The sequence below is a fragment of the Neoarius graeffei genome, chromosome 6, assembly GCF_027579695.1.
Source record: "Neoarius graeffei isolate fNeoGra1 chromosome 6, fNeoGra1.pri, whole genome shotgun sequence".
Classification (NCBI taxonomy): Eukaryota; Metazoa; Chordata; class Actinopteri; order Siluriformes; family Ariidae; genus Neoarius; species Neoarius graeffei.
In genome coordinates, this window is record NC_083574.1 from 57,409,621 (window position 1) to 57,421,069 (window position 11,449).

General features: G+C 40.1%; 1 protein-coding gene across 1 annotated transcript; it reads left to right on the forward strand.

The window, feature by feature from the left end:
- The first annotated feature begins 620 nt into the window (after positions 1 to 620).
- On the forward strand, positions 621 to 11,330 carry arpin (actin related protein 2/3 complex inhibitor). Its single transcript, XM_060923923.1, has 6 exons — positions 621 to 769; positions 882 to 957; positions 3,265 to 3,397; positions 9,106 to 9,312; positions 9,411 to 9,574; positions 11,152 to 11,330. The coding sequence occupies exons 1-6, from the start codon at positions 678 to 680 to the stop codon at positions 11,158 to 11,160; spliced, it is 681 nt and encodes a 226-aa protein (XP_060779906.1). The 5' UTR covers positions 621 to 677; the 3' UTR covers positions 11,161 to 11,330.
- The last annotated feature ends 119 nt before the right edge of the window (positions 11,331 to 11,449 follow it).

The window sequence follows — 11,449 nt, forward strand, 5'->3', positions numbered from 1 at the left end:
ATGACTTCCTATTATAATCCTGTTTATGTTCATAAATATAAGTTGTAGTTATTAGTGTATAACAGGGTTCAAATGAACACATAAAGCTATGAAACAACAGAGGGAACATATATGGAATGATGTGGTGAACAAAAAAAAGTGTTTCTTTTCTTCGTTTCATTTTTTAGATTCTACAAAGTAGCCAGCGTTTGCCTTGATGACGCTTTACACACTATTGGCATTATCTTAACCAGCTTCATGAGGGAGTCACCTGAAATGATTTTCAATTAATAGGTGTGTCTCAGCAAAAGTTAATCGGTGCATTTTTTTTTCTTTGTTCCTTAATGCATTTGACACCATCAAACAGAAAAGAATAAATAAAAATACTTTTAAAAAAGTCCTATTCGCCAACTGTAGTGATCAATATTATCAAGAAACAACAATCCATCATTACTTTGACACGAAGTATCTTTTAATTATTTAATTTAAATAAAGAGGAAATCATTGAATTTCAAGGTGTGTTAAAACTTTTGACTGGTACTGCACGTGCATGCACACACATTGTCCTCGCCTCTTCCTGAATCTCAATGTTGTCGCTTACTGATGACGTACTGATGACACAAGCGGAAATAATAATTTTCTTGTTTTTTTTTTTTTTTTAAAAACCCCAAAACTTCACGGTACTCTAAACTTCTAAAATGAGTCGAATATATTACAACACAGCGTTACAAAATAAACCTGTTCATAACGAGAAATTGTCCTCTTTGTGGGAGCCATCTGTCTATCAGACGTAAGTTCTGATTTTGCAGAACAAGTTTTATAGAGGAAGCAGATTAAATGGCTTATTCTAAACAAAAAAAAATCATCCGAGTTTAAATCTGACTGATGATAATCCGTTTCAGTGGCCCCGGAGTGATTTTAGAGGGAACGTTTGTTGATGTGTCTCGCCATGCAGTTACTGACATCAACAATAAAAAGGTAAGCTCGGAGTAGACTATGCATGAATGTGTGACGTCACATCTTTGACATGTTGGACACTTAAAATGATTTAATTTTCTAAATTTATATAGCGTCTGCTAGAAAATTTAGTTTTATGGAACGTCAGACTTGTTTGTTTTTATGACTGACCCTTTTGCCGGATTCATAATTTACAGTGTGATCATAAGTGTTTAATCATCAGTGACTGGGTCAAGCATTATAAAGCACTCTTAACCACAGCCAAAGTTCATGGAGAAAGAATACTTATGCTTCCTTTTTCTCTCTGAAATATATTTGTTTTTGACGAAGAAAATGACTCTCTTAGCCCTTTGATGCAAAACAAGGGTCAAAAGTGACCCGGCTGAGTTTTTATCTTCTATATCTTTGCAATAAATTAATTCCATCATTCAGTATTCAAGGTATTCCTCAATTAACTTGTTTTTGATCATCATACATCCTTATTTTATTTTTTCCTTTCTTACTTTTTGAATAGGGTGGCACGGTGGTGTAGTGGTTAGCGCTGTCGCCTCACAGCAAGAAGGTCCTGGGTTCGAGCCCTGGGGCAGGCGAGGGCCTTTCTGTGCGGAGATATCCGGCAGATATCTGTCCGTGTGGGTTTCCTCTGGGTGCTCTGGTTTCCCCCACAGTCCAAAGACATGCAGGTTAGGTTAACTGGTGACTCTAAATTGACCGTAGGTGTGAGTGTGAATGGTTGTCTGTGTCTATGTGTCAGCCCTGTGATGACCTGGCGACTTGTCCAGGGTGTACCCCGCCTTTCGCCCATAGTCAGCTGGGATAGGCTCCAGCTTGCCTGCAACCCTGTAGAAGGATAAAGCGGCTAGAGATAATGAGATGAGATGAGATGAGACTTTTTGAATAAAAACCCTTTTTGTATCACTACCCTTCTAATGCACAACATGGGTCAAAAACGACCTGCATTCATTTTCCAGGTTATTTCATGTATGGCTGAGCGTTTCTATGATATACTTTTGAAATAAATTCATTTTGTCATTTACTTTTCCAAATATGCAGTAAATATCTTGTTTTTGTTTAGCACAAATCATCATTTTTATTTTTCCTTAAGTTATGAACAAGCACAGCTTTTGTAATTCTACATCAAGTTTACACACGGCGGCACGGTGGTGTAGTGGTTAGCGCTGTCGCCTCACAGCAAGAAGGTCCAGGTTTGAGCCCCGTGGCCGGCGAGGGCCTTTCTGTGTGGAGTTTGCATGTTCTCCCCGTGTCCGCGTGGGTTTCTTCCGGGTGCTCCGGTTTCCCCCACAGTCCAAAGACATGCAGGTTAGGTTAACTGGTGACTCTAAATTGACCGTAGGTGTGAATGTGAGTGTGAATGGTTGTCTGTGTCTATGTGTTAGCCCTGTGATGACCTGGCGACTTGTCCAGGGTGTACCCCGCCTTTCGCCCGTAGTCAGCTGGGATAGGCTCCAGCTTGCCTGCGACCCTGTAGAACAGGATAAAGCGGCTAGAGATAATGAGATGAGTTGGAAGTTTACACACATGGGTCAGAAACGACCCGCATGCATTTACTCCAGCGTTTGGTGGGAACTGTGAATTGTGCTTGTGTCAGACATTTCACAGCTCAGCACAGCGTCCTTTGCCCATCTAATACATGTAAGTAATGTTTTTCAATTGTTCTAACATTACTTTAGAAAAAAATTGATTATGTTTAGGTTACCTTGAGAGTGAGTAGATTACTTGTCAGAAAGTTACAAGTGATTACTATTAGCTACCGAGCTGTTGACATATTCTACTTTAGTTAGCTAATTTTATTGTAGTTGGCTTAGCTAACTACATAGTTAATAAATAAATAACTGGCCCCATTCACTGCTAAAGTAATTACTTGAAACAAATTATTATTATAGTATTAAGACATTTAATTTTAAATCACACTTTGATGACCCATGTGTAGTAATATAAAAAGTATTTTTGTTCATAAAGTAGGAAAGAAAAAATTGAATTAATGATTTGTGGTAATTAAAAACAAGATATTTAAAGAATACTTGGAATATTCAATCATAAAATAAATTGATTTCAAAAGATAGAGCAAAGAAAAACTCAGTCAGCATGAAATAACCTGGAAAATGAATGCGGGTCATTTTTGACCCATGTTGTGCATTAGAAGGGGTGTGCATATGTTTTGCATCAAAGGGTTAAATCACAGTCTTGTTTGTTTAATTTGCAACTTTTTTTTTTGCCAGATTTACAATTTAGTGTCTACAAAATATGTTTAAGTTGTTTTATTATTGCCATTAGTTTGAGTGCAAACACTGCTTGATTGCCTTGTAGGTGCGCTATAACGTCCTGTACATCAAACCAAGTCGAATCCACTACAGAAAATATGACTCCAAGGGTAATGAGATGGAGCCCAACTTCAGTGAAACCAAGAAAGTCAACACAGGTTATCTTATGTCATCCTACAGTAAGTACTGATATTGCAGAAGTTAGTTACAGTGAAATCCCAGTATCTGTCCAATTGCCTACCCTTTTGTACTAAATAGATAATAGATTCATGCTACGAACTGACTCAAGCAGCACAAGAGTCAGCGACTGCATACAATACCAAATTTGAGTAGATAGAACTGCTACCACAATCTCACTTGGCAATAAACTGAGTAGAAGGAAGCTTTTGAATACATTCAAAAGGCATCGATGCTACTCGGTCAGTGCTGTTTCTATAACTAAAATTTCAACAAGCCCCAGTTATCCGGTTTCCTTCCACTCCCCAGAAACATGTAAATAGATGGATTAACTGTAGTAACTTGTCCATAAGTGTGTGAGAGTGAGTGAATATGCATGGTACCAGGCAATGGAAGTGTGTCCCTCTTGGAGTGAATTCTCCTGCCTTGTTCCCAGTGTTACTGGAATTGGGTTCAGCTTCACCACAACGCTGACCGTTTACAGAAGACGCATGAATGAATACAGTTGCCCACTTTAATAGGAACACCTGTACTTTCATGCAATAATCCAATCAGCCAGTCAAGTCGCAGCAGCACAGTGCATAGTCATGCACATATAATTATCTTCCCATCAAACACCAGAACGGGGAAAATCTGACCTCACTGACTTTTACCATGGCATGGTTGTTGGTGTCAGGGAGTGGGTGCTTTTTTCATGCCATTCACTACTATAGATATTTAGGCACTGCCTAAAAGCAGAGCTCCTGATGAGTGTAAAAGCAAAATATTTGCAAGGGCACAAAAATCAGCTTGAATAGAAGAATAATATTATAGCTTATGAACCATCAGATTGTGTAGTGTAGTGTTTCACATTAATAAATTGCTGCATTTTCTTGTGACAGTGATTATCAATAATGAGATATGGATCACAGTTACAAATACAGTACATATTTATTCCTTTCTTTCACACTGTATGCCATGCGCCAGAAACAACACCACGACATTTATTAAGATGTGCCTCGTGGACAGCAGTGAACCAGTGCTTTCACTTTACATCATTATTGCAGTGTTCGAAATACCCGTCTGCAGTCTGCATTTTGCAGAATGATTTTCAAGATTGCAGAAGAAAAATTAAACAACCTGCAATTTTGCAGAATTAAAAAATCAGGCTCGGGATTCAATGGTTCTCAATTTAGCAAACTAGCGGCGCTGTAAATAAACTGAAACCTGCGCCACGCGAACCTGACGGCGTTTTCCAGGTCAAAGTTGAGCAATATTTACGTAATACCGACGAAAGGCGACGACAACCAAATAAGGGCAGTTGCCATTTTCCGATGTAAGATTTCGTCACTTTTAATACCCGCCGGGAGGACCCGACAACTACCTCGGCAGTTTCTGCCATGCATCTCCCAGAATTCAATGCGGCACAACAAACATGGCTCCCAAGAAGAGGATTGTTTCTTCGGGGCAAGAGTCCGACAAAAACGGCAAGAAAACAAGGATGATTTTGTCATCTCAGCAAAACCGGCAGCCAGCGTGACTTCAACAACAACAGCGACAGATTGCGCATCCACGAGGGGGACACAAATGAAGACGGTCGCTGTTATAGTTGCATACATATATATTGGTAAATTGTATAGGTTTGTATATACACTGTGTGCACAATTATTAGGCAAGTTGTATTCCTGATGATTAATTTTATCGTTGAACAAATACAGTGCTCTCAGTCAATCCAAATTGTTAATAAACCTAAAACCAGAATGATTAACAAAGGAAAGGGGAGTTTAGGCCTTCTCAGGGGAATATACAAGTGTGCAGAATTATTAGGCAACATTTAGTGTGCAGAATTATTATGCAACTAAATGAAAAGCTTAAAGTTTCCCATCTCACTTGTTTATTTTCATTTTCAGTGTAACAAATAAACAACTCAGAATTAACAAATAAACACTTCTAGCATTTCAAAAATATTCAGTGACCAATATAGCCACCCTTCTTTTCAATAACTGCCATGAGCCTTCCATCCAGTCTGTTAGTTTTTTGATTTGTTGACGATCAACTTTTTGTGCAGGAGCAACCATGGCCTCCCAAATGCTATTCAGAGTGGTGTATTGTCTTCCCTCGCTGTAAATCTCATGCTTAAGAAGGGGCCACAAGTACTCAATAGGGTTTAAGTCAGGTGAGGAAGGGGGCCATGTCATTACTTTGTCATCTTTAAGGCCTTTGTGGGCTCGCCAAGCAGTGGAGTACTTGGGTGCATGTGATGGTGCATTGTTCTGCATAACAATCATGGCCTTCTTGAATGATGCAGACTTCTTCCCATACCACTGCTTGAAGAATGTATCTTTTAGAAACTGGCAGTAGGTTTGGGAGTTGATGTTAAGTCCATCTTCAACCTGAAATGGTCAAACTAGCTCATCCTTAATAATAGCAGCCCATGCCATTACCCCTCCACCACCTTGCTGGTGTCTGAGTCAAAGTGCCCTGTGTCCATTAGTTATCCAGCTATGGGACCATCCATCTGGTCTATCCAGAGTCACTCTCATTTCATCCGTCCATAAAACCTTTGGAAAATCTGTCTTCAGATATTTCTTGGCCCAATCTTGACATTTCAACTTGTGAGTCTTGTTTAGTGGTGGTCGTGTTTCAGCCTTCCTTACCTTGGCCATGTCTCTGAGCACCGAACACCTTGTCCTTCTGGACACTCCAGGTCGGTTGCAGTTCTAGAATATTGTGGCACTGGAGGATAATGGGTTCCTGGTAGCTTCATGTTTAATCCTTCTCAAGTCTTTTGCGGTTAATTTGTGTCTTTTCTTCTCCACACATTTTTTGCGACCCTGTTGACTATTTGCAACAAAACGTTTGATTGTTTTGTGCTCACATTTCTATAGCTTAGCTATTTCAAGAGTGCTGCATCCCTCTGATAGGCATTTTACAATTTTTGTCTTTTCAGTGTCTGTTAAATCTCTTTTTTGGCCCATTTTGCCTGAGATAAAGAAGCTGCCTAATAATTATGCACACCTTAATATAGGGTATTAATGACTTTAGGTCACACCCTCCCTCATTACACAAATAAATACCACCTGAGAATGCTTAAATCCAATTAGCATTCAAGTGTATCTAGCTTGCGGTTGGAAAACATGCATAGAAATAATGGTAGGGTCAGAGTACTCACTTGCCTAATAATTGTGCACACAGTGTATTGTATTGTTGAATCATGCAAAATTATACCGATATTATATCCCTTTTGAAGACAGCAACAGTATTTAACCTTTATTCATAGATACTTTTGAATATTTTTTTCTCATACGAAGCTACACTAATACATGTTTTGTGTACATGTTCTATTTTTTTTTTTTTACTAGTGCTGTGTTGCCTGTGATGCAGACTAGCACAAAGTAAAACAGTTGCCCTGTAAGACAAAGCTCATAGGTTCAGTTCTGTAGCTCTCAGTAGTTCTGTAGCTCTCAGTTCTGCCATGATTAGTTTGTACCCAGTTCTCTGTTGTTAGTTTCGAGCAGTGAAGCCCCTGCAGTCGTTCTCAGTTCAGTTCATGACCTTGCACTTTAGAAGCCAGGCAAACACAATGAACCCAAACGTCTTTCCATTTGCCATTTGGGTTTTATTCCATAATGGCATCAATCCTTTGCATCATCGTAAGATGTAACAAAGTGTAGAATTGAAACCTTGCTTTCAATTTAAATCTACAGGTTGCAGATGCAAACATTGAATGAAGTACATTTTGGGTAACAATCTATTGTTCAAGCTAGAAACTTAATCTTTTTTTTTTTTTAAGATTTTTTTGGGCTTTTTTCACCTTTATTGGATAGGACAGTGTAGAGACAGGAAATGAGCGGGAGAGAGAGACGGGGAGGGATCGGGAAATGACCTCGGGTCGGAATCGAACCCGGGTCCCCGGATTCATGGTATGGCGCCTTATCCACCTGAGCCATGACGCCCCTAGAAACTTAATCTTGATGTAATATGACGTGCAACATGAAAATGAATGTTTTGTTTCGTGAAGAACAGTTGTGTTCTATTTTTTATTGTGGTGATCCCTTTATTAGTATGTTGTGTGGAAGGATAATGTGTGGGTGTGATAACTAGTACACTTATGAATTAGTTGGTATACTTCAAGTTGTAGTAGCCCGTAGTGTCAGGGCGAGGGAGATGAAAGACCTGTGGAGGTATCATGGAATGATAACTTTGCTGCAGAGAAGGATCTGTGAAGACTGAAATTAAAAATAGAGTGAAAGAATAAAGAATTACAGTAATGCTATGAGTTGTAAAGCTAGATATGATGTAAATATAGGCATTATTAGGTTGAGAAGGGTGTAGTATGGAGGCTTGTGTATTTGCAGAAAATATTTCCAAATTGCAGAACAAAATTGACATTCTGCAATATTGCAGAACACTGGAAAAAAGTATTTCGACCACTGTTACTGTATAGTTACGATCAAACCTCAAGCTTGATATGTCAAACAGCTTTCCGGTTACATGTGTCACGTCCAAGTGTGTTGCATGCAGCCGCAAACTGCAAAGCATGTGGATGCCATTAGGACTAATTAGCCTGTACCTGTCCCTGATTAGAGCTCAATCACAGGGAAACTATCAATTGTCCAACAAGCTAGTGGACTAATAAAACTGTTTTAACTTTTTTTATTAAAAAAAAAAAAAAACACAACTGTTGTGAATATTTTCCATTAAATGTGTTTGTAAATAATCCCACATTATTTAAAAAAAAAGCATGGGGGCGTTGTGGCTCAGGTGGATAAGGCGCCATACCATAAATCCGGGGACCCGGGTTCAATTCCGACCCGAGGTCATTTCCCGATCCCTCCCCGTCTCTTTCTCCCGCTCATTTCCTGTCTCTACACTGTCCTATCCAATAAAGGTGAAAAAAGCCAAAAAAAAGCAAATTAAAAATAAGTGCTGGATAAAAACCTATCTATCTTATGTAAATAAAGATATGAATTTTGTTGTCTGGTGGTCAGGTGTTTTATGAGGTATGTTGCCTTGCACTTACAATCGGGTTCCCTGTGGTAGTACATGTTCGTTTTTCGTACATACGCATATGCGTACGGACTTCGTATGGCCAAGCCATCAAAAATCAGGTCGATGCATTACCGTATTCTCTGAAGTATGGGGCTCTGCTCAGCTATTAACTCTAGAAACTGTTGTATCTGAAAATCACAGGAGATCAGCAGTTTCTTAAATACTCAGACCAGTCCCTCTGACATCAACAGCCATGCCAAGTACAAAGCCACTGAGATTACATGTTTTACAATTTTGGTGTTTGATTTAAACATTTATTGACATGCTTGACCTGTAACTGCGTAACTGTATGCACTGTGCTGTTGCCACATGATTGACCGAGTTGGATAACTTCATGACTGTTCAGGTGTACAGATGTTCTTATTAAAGTAGCTGGTGAATATATGGCTTTTTCTTTGCAGCCATTGTGGTTCTCAGATAGATACTGTAGTGCAAAAGATTTTTTTTCATCTCCAAGTTGTCTAAAAGAGATTCCAACATTCCATCCTTTTTTTTTTTCTAAAAGGAAATACCATTGTTTCCAGATGTGTCTTGCAGATGTTGTAGTGACTGGAAAAAGTGTTTTAGCTCCACAATAAGAACTCTTACACCATTAACATGAACAAGACTGTTAATTTTCATGATACTCATGAACATTTAAACCCTTGACTTTGTGTATGATCATACCTAAATTACACAGAACTGGAGGCTAAAGGTGAATCAGACCGTCTTACTGAGGAACAGCTAAAGGGCATAGTGAACAAAAAGGAACTGCTTAGTATCACGCAGGAGCATTGTCCCAACCAAGCCTTTGCGTTCTGGATCTTGGAGGCTGAACTGGAGAAGACAGAGCTGGAGATAGGTCAGGACATCCGTTTAAAGACTAAAGGAGATGGTCCCTTTATCTGTAAGTGTTACCTTGACAGTTCCTTGCAGTAGCAATGTTGCTGAAACTGACTTGCATTAAGCTCTCAATGCATTATTTCTCTTTTTTTGTTTTTTAAGTCTCCTTTGCCAAGTTGGATGCTGGCACAGTGACAAAGTGCAATTTTGCAGGAGATGAGGCAGCTGGGGAATCATGGACAGACAAAATAATGGCAAACAAAGTAGATGTGCCAAGCAAAGTGAAGCCAGCTGCACTGGGTGAAGGGGCTGAGGAGGACGAGTGGGTAAGATAGTGACTACTCAAACAGTATATGTCCTGGTGATACCTTGCATAGTTTGACAGCTATCAGGCCGTGGTTTTAACAGCAGTACTATAGGATAATTAAAGAAAAAAAATCACTTTTTTTTCTGGTGTGTTTTTAATAGCAAAAACACAAACCGGTACAAAACTTTGTATATGCTCATACCTAATGTTACAAAAACATTAGGATATTTATAATGTGGCATACTTGAAAATTTCTACTCGTGTTCTATTTTTGATAATCAGAATAGCACATTAAGAGTAATTTTAAATAATAAAAACGTATGATAAAATTGGCTTTTGTTGTATTGTCATCCATCCATCATCCGTAACCGCTTATCCTGTGCAGGATCGCAGGCAAGCTGGAGCCTATCCCATCTGACTATGGGCGAGAGGCAGGGTACACTGGACAAGTCGCCAGGTTATCGCAGGGCCGACACACAGAGACAAACAACCATTCATACTCACATTCACACCTACGGTCAGTTTAGAGCCACCAATTAACCTAACCTGTATGTCTTTGGACTGTGGGGGAAACCGGAGCACCCGGAGGAAACCCACGCGGACACGGGGAGAACATGCAAACTCCACACAGAAAGGCCCACGTCGGCCGCTGGGCTCGAACCCAGAACCTTCTTGCTGTGAGGCGACAGTGCTAACCACTACATCACCATGCCGCCCCTGTTGTATTGTCATGCTAAATGAAATAATTGGCTCAATCTCATCTCATTATCTCTAGGCGCTTTATCCTGTTCTACAGGGTCGCAGGCAAGCTGGAGCCTATCCCAGCTGACTACGGGCGAGAGGCGGGGTACACCCTGGACAAGTCGCCAGGTCATCACAGGGCTGACACATAGACACAGACAACCATTCACACTCACATTCACACCTACGGTCAATTTAGAGTCACCAGTTAACCTAACCTGCATGTCTTTGGACTGTGGGGAAAACCGGAGCACCCGGAGGAAACCCACGCGGACACGGGGAGAACATGCAAACTCCACACAGAAAGGCCCTCGCCGGCCACGGGGCTTGAACCCAGGACCTTCTTGCTATGAGGCGACAGCGCTAACCACTACACCACCGTGCCGCCCTAATTGGCTCAATAATGTTCATCATTATTTTTGCATGTAAATATACAGTATGTGCTGCCTTATTACCAGCGAGTAGCCTAGTGGTTAGTGTGTCCGCCTCTTGATCGGGAGATTGCGAGTTCGACTCGTGGTCGGGTCATACCAAAGACCATCATAAAAATGGTACCTACTGCCGTCTGGCAAGGCATGCTGCAATACAGATGCGAGTGGGGAGTCAAACTCTCGCGGTTACCAGAGGACTAGCCCCACACTGTAACCCAAGCTATGTAATAGGCGAGAGGCTGAGGGCTAGGGAAACGGAGATCGGCGCTGCCCTATGCACCACTTGGTGTGGGAAGGACTTTGGCTTTTGGCTGCCTTATTACTATAACATCAAAATTTGTCCGATATAAATAAGACTGTGTGCACTGATTTCCAACTCCTCAAATTTTGTAATGTTATACCGGGCTCTATCTTTTTATTTCAGGATGACTGACCAGCATACAGAATACATGGAGGAAAAACGTGGCAAGCATTTTCTCACCCTGACATACTTAATACATCCAAATACACTTTATACCGAGACATACTTTATACAGTAAGCACTGATGTGTTGATATAAACATGTTTTATGTATAGTAGTAATAAATTACATTTTATTAATAATTGAGGTTGTGTGTCTGTGTGCTGGGTTTTGTATGTGGGTTATGTAAAATGTTATTTTATTAATTATTTCAGTGTATAGCTTTATGGTCATTAGAGATATGAGATTGTTATGACTCAAG

What these genes read in the sequence shown, in the direction of transcription:
- arpin (XM_060923923.1), top strand. Translation starts at nt 678, where the DNA reads ATGAGTCGAATATATTACAACACAGCGTTACAAAATAAACCTGTTCAT. An exon ending in CTGACATCAACAATAAAAAG is followed by an intron (nt 958 to 3,264) that starts GTAAGCTCGGAG and finishes ATTGCCTTGTAG; the next exon opens with GTGCGCTATAACGTCCTGTA. An exon ending in TTATCTTATGTCATCCTACA is followed by an intron (nt 3,398 to 9,105) that starts GTAAGTACTGAT and finishes TAAATTACACAG; the next exon opens with AACTGGAGGCTAAAGGTGAA.